The sequence below is a fragment of the Mixophyes fleayi genome, chromosome 6 (assembly GCF_038048845.1).
Source record: "Mixophyes fleayi isolate aMixFle1 chromosome 6, aMixFle1.hap1, whole genome shotgun sequence".
Lineage (NCBI taxonomy): Eukaryota > Metazoa > Chordata > Amphibia > Anura > Limnodynastidae > Mixophyes > Mixophyes fleayi.
The window spans coordinates 203167061-203185617 of NC_134407.1; the positions used below are offsets into that span (position 1 = coordinate 203167061).

The 18557-nt window shown below is 40.9% G+C and overlaps 1 protein-coding gene across 1 annotated transcript; it reads right to left on the reverse strand.

The window, feature by feature from the left end:
- Positions 1 to 1049: 1049 nt before the first annotated feature.
- LUC7L3 (LUC7 like 3 pre-mRNA splicing factor) lies at positions 1050 to 13949 on the reverse strand. The gene is made up of 11 exons (XM_075178112.1): positions 13751 to 13949; positions 11177 to 11243; positions 10366 to 10405; positions 10119 to 10263; positions 9232 to 9306; positions 8806 to 8910; positions 8229 to 8390; positions 6459 to 6754; positions 3947 to 4107; positions 2925 to 3115; positions 1050 to 1514 (listed from the first exon to the last, which is right to left on the reverse strand). The coding sequence occupies exons 1-10, from the start codon at positions 13847 to 13849 to the stop codon at positions 2958 to 2960; spliced, it is 1308 nt and encodes a 435-aa protein (XP_075034213.1). The 5' UTR covers positions 13850 to 13949; the 3' UTR covers positions 1050 to 1514; positions 2925 to 2957.
- Positions 13950 to 18557: the final 4608 nt, after the last annotated feature.

Genomic DNA, 18557 nt, shown 5'->3' on the forward strand with positions numbered 1-18557 from the left:
AAGCGGCCAATCACTCTCTGCTATTAAATAGCTGTTAAATGTCTTTGGCCTATATTATCCATGGGTCACTGATCGCTAATAACCATTTCCTGCTGATGAATGTTGATAAAGTGCCTTTCTCTACTATATATAAATGATTGAAAAGTAGATGTGTCTTTTCTCTTGTTTATGTACACCTGAACCTACCACTGGGGAGAATCAGATTAATGTAATGTATCCACATGAAGGAGCTATAATAGCAAAAAAATACTGGATGACTGCTCTCAGTGTTATATAATAGCATTGACCTCCATATCACATGAGCAATCATATGTTGGGGGGTTTTGTTGGGTTCCTTAAAAATATGAACAAAAATAAATGTAAAAAAAACATCAATGCAAAAAAATTTAATTAAAACACAAAACTATTACGTTATTTATAATGTGCCGAGATATAACGCAGCAATTTAGATAATATTTAAACATTCACATCAGTCCCTGCTACAGTAGAGCTTACAATCCATATTCCTGAACACACGGCCTCTCACATACTGGGGACCCATCAGTTCTTTGAGGTGTGGGACGAAAGAGGAGCCTCTGGTGGAAACCCATACAAACATGGGGAGGACATACAAACGCCACACAGATAGGGCCCTGGTCAGACAGGAACCAGTAATCCCATCATTGTGCATTACCAGAACAAGAACCTAAGTCAAATATTTTTAATTAAAATAAATTATCAGCAAATAGTGTGTTTCATACTGTGGGAATGAGGACACAAATAATAATCCTGAACATACACATCATAACATAACTTATACACCATGGATAGAAGGCACTACTGGCACGTGACGGTATGAGCTGCAGATCCTCTCCATTCCGGTGCAGAATCGGTTAGTTACACATAATTGCCCTCCCTGATCTGGCTGCTCCCCTTGGAAGCAGTTACCGGTGGAGGGGAAAGAGACCTGGGGAAGCTCTAATACTGGGCACATTGTTCAATATGGCTCCAAGAAAATGACTTTGATTTGATCATTAAATAAAAAATAACCAAAAGCCAACACTACAAAGTAAACAGTAACAAGTTTATTTGAAAAAGCAGGTAATACCAAGCCAAATAACAACAAAGCACATATACAACAGAAATTAGAAGATGCGTTTATTTATAGATATTCTAAAGTCTACTTGTAAAAAATAAAAATAAAAAAAAGTAACGTGGTTCACAAACATACTTAATTTGTGTTTTCGAAGTCCAAAATACTTTTACTTAACCAATATGCAAGTTGTGTGCCCAATATTCGCTTGCATGTTTTAAATTAATTTTTCAGTGTCCTGATAAAAGGATCAGGACTAACATTTCAGAAGAGCAACTGGACTAAATTCATTTCTAGAGAATTACTTCAGTTCTCAACTTAATAGCTTAGAACCAACTCTAACTGAGTTTTTAATTCTCATTACAGGTTTCTGTCACCTCATTTAAAGTAGATCTTCAGTTAAGACATCTTGTGGGGGGGTCTTGATCTTCTGTATGCAGTTCTATCGGAATAAAATTTGAAGGAAAATAAAACAAAGAAACACAAAATTAATTGCCCATCTTTAAAAGTGATCTAATTACTTGCCAATGTTTAAAAAAAATCTTAATAGTTCAAAGCAAACAGATTATCTGCCACTAGGATTTGCCCCCATTCTCTAGTGCCTTCATGCAAGAGGAACCAAAGTTAGCCAATTCTTGGAACAGAAAAAGGGATTCGTGAAAAAAAAACAATAAGAAAACTGCAGCTCTCGAATCTCTGCTTTTTCCACCACTGTCAGTATATTGGACTACAATGATACTGCCGTTAGAATATTCTCCTACTTGGTAGGAAAAACGTAAACACATACCTCTGTAAAAGCTTGCACTGAATGTAACATGGCCATTTATAGCGAGCAGAGATTTGCATTTAAAATCTTTAAAAGAATTTTGTTTTAATGACTGCGCATCACTGCATCCCTAGACACAGTTGAAAGAAAATTTCCAAACTGTTAAAAAGTGGTAACAACAACTAACATAAAAGTATAAAAAAAATAAAAAAAAATAATAATAATAAACTAAAAGAATAGACACAGCTTGTGCTTTTGCTCGATAGACAGACAAAATAAAACAAATACACAAAAAGTAAGCTTATGCTAGTACAGGTAACATTATTCAAACATGGATTTTGGTATAGAAAGGAGTACCTGGCAAGAGTACCTGATTAGTATGACTGAATCCTTGATTTTTAATTTGGCATTTTCAGGGGCCCGCTTACAACACCAACGCTGAGTGAGGTATGCAGACAGGTGCAATTATTCATAAACCCTACACTTCCATCAATCCAATGCTATAGGTTCTCGAGTTACAGAACAAACTGCATTAGAATGCAAGGCAATAAGGCAAACGACTCCAAACATCTTTCACAAAGAAACAGCTGTACTTGTGTTTGTGGGTTTTTATTTTTGTTTGTTTTGTTTGTTTGTTTAACAATGAATTAGATTTAAGTCTGGGTTGCAAAGTGCCTTTAAAAAACACAAATGATGAACGCGCCTCTTAAGGTGAAGGGTGCTTCCAAGGAACCAAAAAAAGGCTAATACATGTGTTGTGTATGTTTATTTACAACAAAATTATTAAGCAGTTTAAAAGACAACATTTTTGATTTTTGAAACAAGTGTAAGATAAAGACGTAATGGCTTATGTTTGAAGAGGGCGCGTTGTGGTGACAAAAGGGAAGAGAAGGTTGGATGGGCGCGGGTCACTACGAATAGAGAAAACAATATACCTCCACATATTTGGCAGGGCTACAGAGCTTTCCTTTCATGGCAAGCGGTTTCCTGTCTTCTAAAGCACTCTTCATCTGTGCATACTTACGCTGCACCGTTACATTCTAGCAAAACATAAGAGCTATAGAAAGTGAGGCACTAAACACTTACCTCTGACTGATCAGAGGTCAAATCAGATCAGTTTTAATTGGACTGAGTGTCACCTTCAGATTTTATGCCTTCGTTGGCCCCATTTACTGAGGTCGGGCTGGAAAATTCCTTGGGGTCAGATTTGCGAGATTCACTCTGTACATCTCGACTGCTGGACTTGCTACTTTTTTTGTCATCAGAACTCCTCTTTTCTGCCGGTAAAGAAAATTGTGCCCATTATTATTAATGCAATATAAAAAGTAATTGGGTTCAAAGTGACCTCTTGCCCCTGAACGTTTAGCTGTAGTTATTGCAGCCACACTAATGTACTGTGACAAATTCTGGAGGAAATGGTTGCATGTGCATTACATGTAGATTTGTTTTGTTATAAAAAAGGTCTTAATAAAAGTTCTTTCGGTGACAATAGCAATCTCAACCCCACCCCCCTCTGGTCTCAAGACTGGAAAAGGGACGGGCACTCCAATCTGGTCAGCCTAGCGTAAACTTGTAACCAATGACGCCCTGCCCCCTCCTCCTGTAGCTATGGGACAACAATACCACTAAAACAGCACAAGTGGAGGAAAAGGGGTCAGATTTATTTCTAATATACACATATATAGTATATATGATAGATAGGCAAGAGAGGTGGTGGGTGTAAACATACTTTTTGGAGTTTACACCAGTCTTCTCAAGGAGTCTGGTGGATTCGGGCTTCTACTTTCACTCGCTGAAGCCTAGCGATCTGCCATTACAGACTCAAAGAAGCACCTTAAGACTTACATGTAATAGTCTGGTGTGCACTGGAAAAACATCCTGCCTCAAACATTTTTTTGGTAGAAAATTATAAAAAGTTGTAAATGATAGTTTGTATACAAGAAGTGTATTTTAGGTGTGGACAGTCTTCAATCCTGAAAGGTCTTTTTCTTCCATACAGTATTAGATGAAACATTTTATATACAGTGTATCCTTCCCACCCCTCATCACCATAGCACTCCCGTTTTCTCTTCTACATTCCTGTACACCTTGTATTTAACAGGACAAACCTTTTTCCTTGGATCTCCTCTCACGGTCTCGCTCTCGGCTTCTGCTTCTGTGTTTGTAGGATTTGCGTTCTCTGCTCTTAGACCTACGCTTGTCTCTGCTGCGCGATCGATGCTTCCGCTCTGTGCGGTTGTGACTGCGGCTTCGCTGGCGTTCTCTGCTCCTGCGGATGGATCAGTTAGGATTGTAAGGTTTCAGGTAGATTGAAATACTGCGACTGCGGATAACAGTTTCCTTGTTTTACAAGCGACAGAAGGGTTTGGCCACAAAGTTGTAATCCAAGTAATTGCCAGGAAGATAAGTGTACAAAGTAACAGTGGATTACAAAGTATGGGGAAACTACCATAACTTACAACTACCCATGGACAACATTTGTCCAAGAGGAGGAGATGGAGTAGCTTGGTGAGACTCCTCCCCACAAAACCCATCTTTTTTCCTGTTTGATAAAGTTGTGCTTTGACACCAGACATTTGCAGGGCAAAATGGGCAGAGGCCACACAACTAATATATATATATATTTATATTTTTTTAAAAATCATGTTTCTGCTACTTAACAGGGAACATTTACTATACTAGTGCAGACAAGGCCATGCCTTCTCTCACTAAACTCATAGTACGAGGCAGTTCCTGGTCATGATTTTCAATGACTATGGAAGAGACTTTCAAAGGCTTGTTTATACATTTCCACAGCATGGCCGAACGTCAGATACTAAAATGTTAGCATCTTGCCAGGGTCTGGTCCAAGCCTTCTGCTTATTTACTAAACTATTTATTTCCATCACAGGCCAACGCTACCCCCACACATTGCAATGTTTTACAAAAAAAACAAAAATACAATTTTCTATAGATTTTACCAATTGTTGTTTAAATACTGAGTGTAGAGGAAATTCAATATTCATCAAATTGGCAGAACAAGCAAACTAAAGTGAACTGTGCAAGTAGGACACACAGTTAAAATGCATTAAGATAATATTTGCCAACTCGTCCCACCTAACACCAAGTAACATGTGCCTTTACTGGTAAAAATCTAATCATGAATTGCCTACATTTGGTTCTGTGGTCATTTAGTCCTGAAATCTCTACTCGTTATAGAAAGCAGTACCTAAACTAAGAGCACCCGCTGTTGAAACTCAGAAGAACACACATCATCCATCTAGTGAAGATATTTACTTATACTGTAAGTCAAGTTGTAAGTGTAAAACAATTTTGGATTTGTCCCAGGTTAGATTGAGGAGAGTCCAGTAAACCCCAGTAATCCGCATGATTTATGAACAAACATAAAACAGATAAGGTCAGACAGGTGTAGGGTTTTCATCTAGCCAGACATTTGTTGCAAGATGTGTGCAGCACCCACAAGATGGCAGTATAAAGCTGCCAGCAGCATCATTACCTGGCAGTGAATTATGGTAGACGGTTAGAAAATTATTTTACACAAGTTAACCCGTGCAAGTTAAATCAAGCTACTTAAGGTGTTAAAAAGGTTCTTGTCATGCATTTGGGGCTAGGCCAGGCCTCCTCAGGGGAAGAGCGTTACTTCCCGACGTAAGTGCCCTTTTTTAACGTGGTTTTGTCCACATGTCACCACCTCATCATTCATCTTCATCGCCATATCCTTAATCTCCATCGTCTTACTGTTCTAAAACCTCTCGATACACAACGTTTCTGCTAAACACCTTATCGCTGTGCTCAATCAGTCTTCCTTGAAGGGCAGTATTCATAACCTGCACTTTCACATCACTGCTTCTCCACACTCGTGAAAATGCGACATACAATTGTCCATGACCAAACACAGGCTCTAGTAAATAAATACCCACACGGTCAACTGTTTGACCCTGTGAATTGTTAATGGTCATAGCAAATGCCGCCTTCAAAGGGAACTGCTGCCGTCTTAGCTTAAACGGCAGTCCTGTTTCGGGTGGACATAAGTCAATCCATGGTATCATCACCTTCTCTCCTTCAGCAGAGCCAGTCAAAACTTCTGCTTGTATCACATCCGTTTTCAGTGCTGTCACTACTAATAGAGTGCCATTGCACAGTCCCCTCTTAACATTCAGATTTCTCAATAGCATAATAATGCTTCCAACTTTCAATCTTAATCTGTGCCTTGGCATTCCGGAAGGAGTCAAGAGTTTGAGCCCTCAACTGGTAAATTTAGCCTTTACTACCCCTCCCACAGGGGAAAGGGGCAATAATGGAAGTTAAATGACTTCACTATTATAATTTTTTTGTCAAATAATGTCAGTATACCAAATTTCAGGTCAATTGGATGAGCCCTTTCTGAGAAAATAGTTTTTTCCACACACACACACACACACACACACACACACACACTAACACACGCCGCTAGGCTTATATATATATATATTAGATATTACTGGAGCTCACAACAGTAATCACAGGTCAATTTTCATTGTATCCCTCCAGTCCAGTCATTAACAAACTTGTGGGTCTCAAACTATTTACCTAGCAAGTTACAACAGTAACTGGATACTGCTAAAATCAACATCGGCATACCTGCTCCTTCTTTTGTCTCGGCTTCGTGACCTCTTGTGGTCACGCGACCTGCTGCCACGCCTGTCTGATGGTCTAGTGGAGTTTTGGCTACGCGAACGGCTTCTTTTACGCTTCTCCTTTTCTCTGGTTCTTTCCTTCTCCCGTTGTTGTTGTTGTTGTTCTTCCTCCTCTCTGCGCTTCTTCTTTTCCTTTTCCTCTCTCTCGCGTTCCTTCTCTTTCTCCCGTTCTTTTTCCTCTTTCTCTTTCTTTAACCGATCGTCACGCTCAGGCTCATCTGTTTTTTTCCTCAGCTTTTCCTTTTACAATAAACAGACTTCAATTAAGGAGAGTTCGCAAAAAAAAAAAAAAAAAATGTTCGTCTTGACAGCTTGAAGACTTACTAGAATAGTCTCCTACTGAGAATTATTTTTCTACAGCAATATTCATTTCACCGTCTTGTGGCTCAAAATAAACATTTTTATTATGATTTATAAGGCATCACAAAATTCTGTTCTACCAAACCTACCAAAATAGAACATAGTACATAAAACAGATAAAACAAGTAACACACAGAACAAGCAAAGGATAAGCACAGAACATTCAAGAAGCACGGCCACAAATAACCGGTTTAACGCAGGAGTAGAATTTTAACTATGAATTGCAGCTGGATTCACTATTTAATGTTTTGATGCACTGACTGGCTACCTCACTGGTTTCCAAACTGTGCGCCATGGTTCCCTTAGGTGCCGCGGCGATCTCGCAGGGGTGCCATGGCCAGGGCCAGTGGTAAGCAAGGCAGGGGACTACTTAGCAATTATTGTGACTTAGTGACGCCTTGAAAAAATTATGGAGACCCCAAGGGTGCCCTGAACTTAGAAAGTTTGGGATCCAGTGCGCTTCCTGTTTTCCGAACACCCAACAAAACACATGGCCTTGCAGGAGTTGACAAAGCTGAAACACTTTGCACCGCTACCAACACTCATACTCTGATTGGCTATAGATTGCTCAGGCAGTTCCCTGCTCATTCATGTTAAGAATTCCTGCAATAGATGTTCTGACCCTAGTAAAATGCACAAACATAAAACTATAGTGAAAAGGGAAAGAGGCGGCTGAGAGAGCTTGGATTATCGTCTTTTTACACTTACGTGATGCATATCAGCCGAAAGCTCAGACAGACATGGTAGAAATAACTTTAAAACTTTATAACTTTTAAAAAGCTATGTCAAAATAAAATAACCATCACATAAAATTATAAGAATGCCTACATGCCTTGTTTTCTTATAATAAAAGGTGGACTAACCTAAACTTTGTTCGATGCTTGGTTGTGCCGAGAACAGGGGAATGTACATGCTACAGGTTCCCTTCGTGCAGGCTATGAGCAAATTTGAGGGTAGTGTCTGTCACCTGCTTGTACTCTGTCATATGTCCATTCCCTACTACGTCCCAAATGAGGTTATCCACAGCCACACCCCAAAATATTGTATTGTTAAGACTATCATGACACCTGGCAGATTGGCATGAGAGCTATAGAAGCATAAAAACTAGGACAGCATAAAAACTAGGACTGTAATAGGTTAGTTACACCGTAATATTTACATTAGAGAAGGGGGGGGATGTAAAGAGTCAATTTATCCTGCCCCATTGTATGTCCTATTTTACCCCTGCCAGCAATCCCCCACTCATTTCCCTTATTCTGTGTGTTGACCATAGGACAGACGAGTATAGTACAGACAAACAGAGGAAAGAGTGTCCCTTCTATGTGCAGTTTCAGGTGGAGTACTATAGTCATACCTTTAATTCCTCCACAGTGTTCTTTATTTTGGCATAGCCCATGTGCTGTTTACCCATAAGGTGATCGTCCACCCGTGACTGAGCATCTCCGACGATTAAGAAGGCACCGCAGACCTCACACACCTCCATCTGCTTCTCCTGAGCTGCAAAGCTTTCAATTGTCTGAAGGAAGAAAACAAAATATCCCAATGTAGTAGATTCAAAAGACTAGTTATGAGGGTCTACTACACCCCTTTGACACTACTAACGTTATCCTTACTGTACGGCACTGATTTCAAGAAAAGTTCAGAAGGTGCTGCAATAAGGCATTACAGTTACATTTATGTATAGTAAAAAACATAACAATCTCAAGTTCCCTGCTGATTACAGCACAACATTTAATACAGCAGGAGATATATCTAGATTAAAATGCTGAAAGATGTTGCCCTCTTAAAGCAGGAATGCATAGAACTATACAGTATGGAGGAATATACGATTCTAGTTCACTACTCCTCCATAGACTAGGACACATTCTGAGGTGAGATCTGTGGAGTGTAAACCATGCAGGGTAATGTCCATGTCGCTATCTGAAACTCACCGATGTTGAAGACTTGAGAAGTTCTCTCTCTTCTTTTAACTGTTCAACAAGTTTCATCATCCCTTGTGCTTCCTCCACCTTCCCTTCTGAACCCAGCTCCTCTATCTGCTCGTACAAAACAAAGGTGATAAACATGGGTCTGGCAGGCAGCACAATGTGAAAATATTCTATTTTTCAAAATAAAACCTTTTATTCCATCTTTCCACTGAATACTGGATAGAACAGTGTGAAAGGACTTCATGTTATATTACACAAAATGATGACAGCTGTAGAACCGTAAGCCAAGACAGTTTCTTAACGATACTATACAAGTGTTTGACACTATAGGGAGCACTGACAACATAACCATTACACAAAGAGAACTATATGGCAACTAGCTGTTTTGACCAATGTGTTCTTTTAACGAATAATGACAGCTGATCTTACCTGCTGCAACAGTCCTTCAATTTTATCTGTCAACACCTGGACTTTCTCCTCATTCTTTCCAGCCGGCCCCACAGACTATTAAAAGAAATAAGAGATATGACTCTTTGGACACTTAAAATACAATTCCTTGGAATCGGGTCAAATTAAAGCACCACATGATGCAACTTTGGCATTTGTCTAAGTCCAATGTAACCAGGCAACTATATGTGTGGGAGTTTGTATGACCTCTCCATCTCTTGGTGGATTTCCTCCCACAGTCCAAAAAAATATACTAGTAGGATAACAAGCTTCTGACAAAATTAACCCATATCTGTAAGTGTGCGTGGAAAAAAATTTAGACTGTAAACTCCACTGTGACAGTGAATGACCCATAAATTGTAAGCTTATGAGCAGGGCCTTCTTACATCTCTGTATCAACCAGTATTGTTTTATTACAGTGTTCCTAACTATTAAGAGCCACGGAATTTGTTGACACTATATAAACAAATGATGATGATTAAAAGGCAATACATTGTGTAATATGATGGAGCTACACAAAAGATGGATATCTAACATTGAAGCCTGTTTTCTTGCTCAAAAGGGTCACATTCACTGGAAGTAAACAAGCATCTTGCACAACACATATCCAGAGAACACATTATATATACACAGTTCTGTTAACATGACAAAGCTTAACATTGTTTAAGAAGGACAAGAACTACTACTGACATTATAAAAAGGGTTATAATATATAGGGAGGGATTCTCTCTCTCCTGGTTTACACTAAAAGAGGGTTGGGAATGGGTGTGGAAAACCCTTAAGAGTACGCTATGACTACATTATAGTGTTGCTTTTAACGCCACCTTTATCTCTCTATCGCACCTATAAAGGGATGCGCCAAAACTTACACCGGATGCTTGCTGATTCTGAGACAGCGCCAAACGAGCGTGGCCCCTCCGAATCCTCCGTTCAACCTCTGTGAGCAAGCTCTGCAAATACCGCAAGAATTCACGCTCATAGCCAACTTTCATATGCCGGGAGCTCTTCTCATACCTGGAGACACAGTGTAAATTTAATATACAAGCTAAACACTAAAACAAACATCACAAATTAAATAACCTTGTGCTTGACAAACAGTACAAATAAAACACTCACTGTTTCCGAAGGTTCTCATCATGAATTTTTTCACACGGACCTTTACATTTAAAAAAAAAAAAAAAAGAAGAAAGAAATGATCAGGTATTAGCACTGAAAAAAGCTGCCAGAATTTATTTTGCATAATAATGCTGTATGTTTGCATTAATATGCTGCGAAATGTTCATACAATTCACAAAGTACCCAGAGGTTAACTTGTGAAACCATGTTTGTGCAATGGAGGTAAAATTAAATCTCTCCTTTATTTAACTACTGAAATAAGTGCTATCTATCCAGTGTCCAATATTCATTTTATAATCAAGATCCAATTGCAGTCATTTGAAAGCAGCAGTAACATACGTTCTCTGCATATGTTCATTTATTAAAATGAACTGCTACACTGCTTATCTATTACCAAGGTGACATAAAATAACAGCTATACTTTAAACACAACTGAATGGAATGATGGACTATGTGGTTTAAGTGGCATAAATAAATGGAAGAAAGCTTAAATGGCTTTATCACATGGTAACTGCATCTCCCAGACAAGAAAGCAGTTTTGTTTCACTCAAACCAATCATGTCTTCATTAAAACATTTCTTTAAAAAGTTGTGAGACCATGCTGTAAATTTGCAGTAAAGCTCAGATCTAAATACATTAATTTGTTTTTATTGGCCAAACAGGCACAAAACAGTGTGGCTACATCAACTGGTACAGTATCCTAGAACTAAATGCTTCATCTGAAGAGATGCAGCAGAGTTAAAGTGTCTGCACAGAGGAGCTGATCTAAATGAACAACTAGAGGATTATATACGTTCACATTGTTACATACCCAGATCAGATCGTGTGTTTGTAAACAGCTCAGCCGGACAAAACTCACACAGATAGTGCTTGCACACCTGTTGGAAGAGAGAGAATTAGTGTCCAACTATCACACAAATTTGAACATTAAAAAAAGTTTCAAGCCTCTAGAGCAAACAAATAAATGATCAGTAAGAGCATAAAGTAATGACTCCGTCCCATCCCTTGGCAGCATGGAACATATCTGCTATTTTAGAAGCACTTGCGTATCCTGGAAATACAAGTGACGTAACTACATTACCCAGTGACCGTAGAGAACCTGCTAATGTGTTGCTTGCAGATATTCTTTAAAGAGCAAATAAAGGCACCGAGATTTAGAAAAAAACAAAAACAAATGCTGTGTATTACTGATCTGAATAATATACATTAATTATCTAGAGTCTGTACACTAAATGTACACCATACTCTATCACAGACTGCCATGTTAATAGGGAGGTGGCTTCTCTAAATAAACTGGTAGACAGTGACTGACAGGTTTGCACACACTCTATAAAGAAATGTACTTTGAGGATTAGTGAATTTATACACAGGGAGGGCCAATACAAAAGCAAATCAAATGACTGCAGTTTCAGCTCTTTGACATGCATCAGATCCCATTAGGACACTTTTCTAAAGATGTGAGAGGTGCTTCGGCTAATAGAGTGGGGAGGTAAAATTACCTTTTATCAGAATTGCAGTCGAGTAAACACTAAACAATGTAATCTTCATTGTTCATATCAGAAAATTTAAATTCTGGAGTTTAGTGGTCCTTTAAGAAGAACAAACTGACAGCAGTTGGAAACTCCAAAATTAGAAAACTAAATTTTAACCATCCGAGTATATGGATTAACCTATAGCAGTGGGTCTAGCGAAATGTGCCAAACAGCACCCCCCAGGTGTATTGTCAACTACAAGTAGTTGTCAATACACATGTAGCTGCTTGCATTTTATCCTCTGCAATTCCAGCATTTAGATTTTGTGTCTGTGTTGGCAGCATTTGACTATGGCTACATACTTTTTGCTATGAAACAAATTATTAAATAACCTCAGACCAGAGGTTTCAGACTAACTCAGAAGTTTCCCCTCAGATATCCCACCTAGTGTATTAGCACTTCTACAATTACACTGTAATTTTGCCAAGTATGTTTCACTTCACAAAGTAATCGCTATAGGTGGCAAATTCTGATTGGAATATTTTGGCAGTGTAATACACTTGCAGAATGGAAAAAGGGAGTGACAAAGTAATAGTGGCAGCACACAACGTAATTCAGTACCTGTCCCGATAATACATGTCCCCCCTCCCCACAGTGGGTGCTGTTAATTATTATATTAATCCTTGTCAGAAGTTCCCATCTATGGTAACTGTACCACCCATTACTGTATAACAGGGATCAAGAAATGCTAGGAGCAAAGATCGTACTTTTGGATGACCGCACTGGCTGACTATTTACAGTCCATGTATCCCACAATCAAATTAAAGCTTCTCTGCCACATGTAACACTACACCCACTTACTAAGACCCTAATCCACCCAGCCTGTGTTTAACCCTTCTCCTGCCACATATAAAACTATAAACTCCTAAACTACCACATCATTACCAGGCTGTGTTTAACCATTCGCTTGCCACATAAAACTCCATAACCCACTATGAACCCGTAAACTATCATATCAATGCACAGGCTGTTTTACCCTTCTCTTGCCACATATAACCCACTATGAACCCATAAACTATCATATCAATACACAGGCTATGTTTAACCCTTCTCTTGCCATATAACCCACTATGAATCCATAAACTATCATATCAATACACAGGCTATGTTTAACCCTTCTCTTGCCATATAACCCACTATGAATCCATAAACTATCATAAATACACAGGGTATGTTTAACCCTTCTCTTGCCATATAACCCACTATGAATCCATAAACTATCATATCCATACACAGGGTATGTTTAACCCTTCTCTTGCCACATATAACCCACTATGAACCCATAAACTATCATATCAATACACAGGCTATGTTTAACCCTTCTCTTGCCATATAACCCACTATGAATCCATAAACTATCATATAAATACACAGGGTATGTTTAACCCTTCTCTTGCCATATAACCCACTATGAACCTGTAAACTATCATATCCATACACAGGCTATGTTTAACCCCAACTAACTTCCTTTCTATGCTACAATCACAATACAAAGTCTATGATTAACCCCCTTACCTGACCCTTTCCCTGCCACGTTTCACAATAGATGATGGGACCATCACTACACACCCTGTGGTTAACCCTTGCCCTGCCACACTTATATCAACATAAAGCAGCGCGTATATAACACACAGTATATAACACACAGTATATAACACACAGTATATAACACACAGTATATAACACACAGTATATAACACACAGTATATAACACACAGGCCGGGGTGACATATTACATACACCACCATGGGCACACTGAGCACCCAGGCAGTGACTACGGCCCTCCAGGCCTCGGCCTCTCACACCCGGGCCCGGTCACATGGTCTCCCAGGAGGGGAGGGGGGGACACTCACACTCTCATCATCCCAGCGGACGTTGCTCCTCTTCTCATCCGGGGCCAGGTTCCGGTCCCGGCCCATCAGCTCATCCAGCAGCTGCGCGGCGGATAACATGGCTCCGACGTGTCCCGTGTCCGCCGCTCCAGGAGATCTCTCCGCGCTGCCCACACCAAACAAAGATGGCGGCCGCGGCGAGCGTTACTCCCAGGGTGCACCGCGCGGCCGCCCCCTCAGCCTGCGACGTCACCGGCAGACACCTGGACACGCCCACTTTACTCTATGCCACTCGGGTGTAGGGTTGTGCCAGGGTCAGTGGCCTGTCTGCCAGTCTCAGGGGCATAGCCATATAAGTCACACAAACCCTCCAATAACCTCCATGTTCCCTGTCTGCCAGTCTTAGAACAGAGTCTTATAAATCACATAAACTATCATCATCATCATCAACAACATCATCATCACCATTTATTTATATAGCGCCACTAATTCCGCAGCGCTGTACAAAGAACTCATTCACATCAGTCCCTGCCCATTGGAGCTTACCGTCTAAATTCCCTAACATACACACACAGATTAGGGTCAATTTGCCAATTAACCTACTAGTATGTTTTTGGAGTGTGGGAGGAAACCGGAGCACCCGGAGGAAACCCACGCAAACACAGGGAGAACATACAAACGTCTCACAGATAAGGCCATGGTCTGGAATTATAACTAATTTTCAGAGTCATGTCTGCCAATAACAAAACTTTAAATAACTCCCACACTCTAGCCCTCTGTCTGCCAGTCTCAGGGCCCAGCTATATACATAACATAACCCCCCATTCCTGTCTCCTGTCTGCCAGTCTCAGGGCCCAGCTATATACATAACATAACCACCCATTCCTGTCTCCTGTCTGACAGTTTCAGGGCCCAGCTATATACATAACATAACCCCCCATTCCTGTCTCCTGTCTGCCAGTCTCAGGGCCCAGCTATATACATAACATAACCCCCCATTCCTGTCTCCTGTCTGCCAGTCTCAGTGCCCAGCTATATACATAACATAACCCCCCATTCCTGTCTCCTGTCTGCCAGTCTCAGGGCCCAGCTATATACATAACATAACCACCCATTCCTGTCTCCTGTCTGCCAGTCTCAGGGCCCAGCTATATACATAACATAACCACCCATTCCTGTCTCCTGTCTGCCAGTCTCAAGGCCCAGCTATATACATAACATAACCACCCATTCCTGTCTACTGTCTGCCAGTCTCAGGGCCCAGCTATATACATAACATAACCACCCATTCCTGTCTCCTGTCTGCCAGTCTCAAGGCCCAGCTATATACATAACATAACCACCCATTTCAATGTCCTGTCTGCCAGACACATGGACAGAGCCATAAACGTAAGATAAAGCTCGAAATTCAACCTGTATGAATGCATTTATATTCCATTTTTCAGGGCTTTTGCACTGCAGGTTGTCAATGCTCACATACACACACAAAGCATTGGCAAATGTGTTATTCAAATAAACACAAAATACTAACAAATGAAGCCCTTGTATGTCTGGGTATAACTGGTCATTCAACATGACCTGTTCTACCTCATACGAAATGCTCTACTCCTGAATTTCCCACTTAATTTCCTATTGCAATTACCTGCAAAATAACAAGCTAATGTTTTGTTTCATTTTATTATAACTTAATGAATTTAGTCTGAGTTGGAAAATAAGAGGGAATTTACGGAGTAGATCATTTTATACCGAGTGTTAGGGCTGGTGTTGGAGGATCTGGCATAAAAAGATTGAGCTGTTTTCTCTACATAGTGCCCCAGGCTTGGAGGGGGGTTTCCAGGTACTAGGAACCCCCCCCCCCCCCCCCCCCCTCAGTTTGCCTATGCTGATCCAGTCACTTGACCTGACCATCAAGAAAATTAATCTATTTCCAAGTCTACCACCTACATATAGGTACCAATTGGAAAGATCCAACCATTTCCTGCTTCGGCCCAGCACTTAAATCTTATTGAGTCAAATTAGTGCTGCCATTGTCCACTTGCATTTGCTAGTAAAAGATCCAAAGCGAGTTTCCTAAAAGATTCACAATTTTATTTTCTGCCAGTGACAATTTCAAATGACCTAATTGGGGGGAGGGGGTCATAACTGCAGAATACATAGGCACCTTTATGCCCGTTCAACTGCCAGTTTAAACCAGATAAAGGGGATTAAGTGCATTGAAAGTTTGCAACCTTTTAATGCTCGTTATTTACAACATTGCTTTATGTTTAAATATTGCACATTTTTAAATTTATTTTATGGTAATTTTGTCACCAAAATAATTGCAACAGGAAAGTGTTAGGCTGAAGAGTGATCAATTCTCCGAAGCCTTTTCAAGGAATCTTCTTGCAAAGTAAGTCCCTAGTTCAGAGACCTTGGAATAATTCCTAATGATCCTTACAACATGATCTGTTGTGGCACCTGACCTTTCCACATATGTACAGTACATTCTGCTGAAACATTTCCAAAGACATTATGTACTGTGTCTCAGTGCTGCTATGAACCGTGCACACTATACCATCGAGGGGATATAAACTAATGGTCTCGGAACACTCTGAAGTTCTGGGTTCTTTTTCTAGTATAAAAAGTATAAAATATAGAGTTCTAGGGTTCTAAACTTTTTTAAAACTCAAACCCTATTTATTTTATTTTACCACTTTATAGGTCACTGGTAAGGTCTCACCTCATGTACAATGCTTCCAACTTTCTTACCTCTGGAATTAGGACATTCACAAGAATGTTGCATAGTCACGCTGCCCAGGGCATTGGTCGCATCACCTAGGGTTGTGTCCAGCAGGTGGTGCTGAGATAACATGTTACATACAGTGCCTCCACCTACTGTGCAGGTGATGCTGAGATAACATGTTACATACAGTGCCTCCACCTACTGTGCAGGTGATGCTGAGATAACATGTTACATACATTGCCTCCACCTACTGTACAGGTGATGCTGAGATAGAATGTTACATGCAGTGCCTCCACCTACTGTGCAGGTGATGCTGAGATAACATGTTACATACAGTGCCTCCACCTACTGTGCAGGTGATGCTGAGATAGAATGTTACATGCAGTGCCTCCACCTACTGTGCAGGTGATGCTGAGATAACATGTTACATACAGTGCCTCCACCTACTGTACAGGTGATGCTGAGATAACATGTTACATGCAGTGCCTCCACCTACTGTGCAGGTGATGCTGAGATAACATGTTACATACAGTGCCTCCACCTACTGTGCAGGTGATGCTGAGATAACATGTTACATACAGTGCCTCCACCTACTGTACAGGTGATGCTGAGATAACATGTTACATGCAGTGCCTCCACCTACTGTGCAGGTGATGCTGAGATAACATGTTACATGCAGTGCCTCCACCTACTGTGCAGGTGATGCTGAGATAACATGTTACATACAGTGCCTCCACCTACTGTGCAGGTGATGCTGAGATAACATGTTACATGCAGTGCTTCCACCTACTGTGCAGGTGATGCTGAGATAACATGTTACATACAGTGCCTCCACCTACTGTGCAGGTGATGCTGAGATAACATGTTACATACAGTGCCTCCACCTACTGTGCAGGTGATGCTGAGATAACATGTTACATACAGTGCCTCCACCTACTGTGCAGGTGATGCTGAGATAACATGTTACATACAGTGCCTCCACCTACTGTGCATTTGAGGCTGAGATAACATGTTACATGCAGTGCCTCCACCTACTGTGCAGGTGATGCTGTGATAGCATGTTACATGCAGTGCCTCCACCTACTGTGCAGGTGATGCTGAGATAACATGTTACATGCAGTGCCTCCACCTACTGTGCAGGTGATGCTGTGATAGCATGTTACATGCAGTGCCTCCACCTACTGTGCAGGTGATGCTGAGATAACATGTTACATGCAGTGCCTCCACCTACTGTGCAGGTGATGCTGAGATAACATGTTACATGCAGTGCCTCCACCTACTGTGCAGGTGATGCTGAGATAGAATGTTACATGCAGTGCCTCCACCTACTGTGCAGGTGGTGCTGAGATAACATGTTACATGCAGTGCCTCCACCTACTGTGCAGGTGATGCTGAGATAGCATGTTACATACAGTGCCTCCACCTACTGTGCAGGTGATGCTGAGATAACATGTTACATGCAGTGCCTCCACCTACTGTGCAGGTGATGCTGAGATAGAATGTTACATGCAGTGCCTCCACCTACTGTGCAGGTGATGCTGAGATAGCATGTTACATACAGTGCCTCCACCTACTGTGCAGGTGATGCTGAGATAACATGTTACATGCAGTGCCTCCACCTACTGTGCAGGTGATGCTGAGATAACATGTTACATGCAGTGCCTCCACCTACTGTGCAGGTGATGCTGAGATAACATGTTACATGCAGTGCCTCCACCTACTGTGCAGGTGATGCTGAGATAACATGTTACATGCAGTGCCTCCACCTACTGTGGAGGTGATGCTGAGATAACATGTTACATGCAGTGCCTCCACCTACTGTGCAGTTGATGCTGAGATAACATGTTACATGCAGTGCCTCCACCTACCATGCAGGTGATGCTGAGATAGCATGTTACATGCAGTGCTTCCACCTATTGTGCAGGTGATGCTGAGATAGCATGTTACATACAGTGCCTCCACCTACTGTGCAGGTGATGCTGAGATAGCATGTTACATACAGTGCCTCCACCTACTGTGCAGGTGATGCTGAGATAGCATGTTACATACAGTGCCTCCACCTACTGTGCAGGTGATGCAGAGATAACATGTTACATGCAGTGCCTC

Coding starts and splice junctions, on each gene's coding strand:
- LUC7L3 (XM_075178112.1), bottom strand. CDS start 13,849: ATGTTATCCGCCGCGCAGCTGCTGGATGAGCTGATGGGCCGGGACCGG. Junction 10,406..11,176: donor AAACACACGATCTGATCTGG/GTATGTAACAAT, acceptor TTAAATGTAAAG/GTCCGTGTGAAAAAATTCAT. Junction 6,755..8,228: donor ACACTGTGGAGGAATTAAAG/GTATGACTATAG, acceptor TTATTGTAAAAG/GAAAAGCTGAGGAAAAAAAC.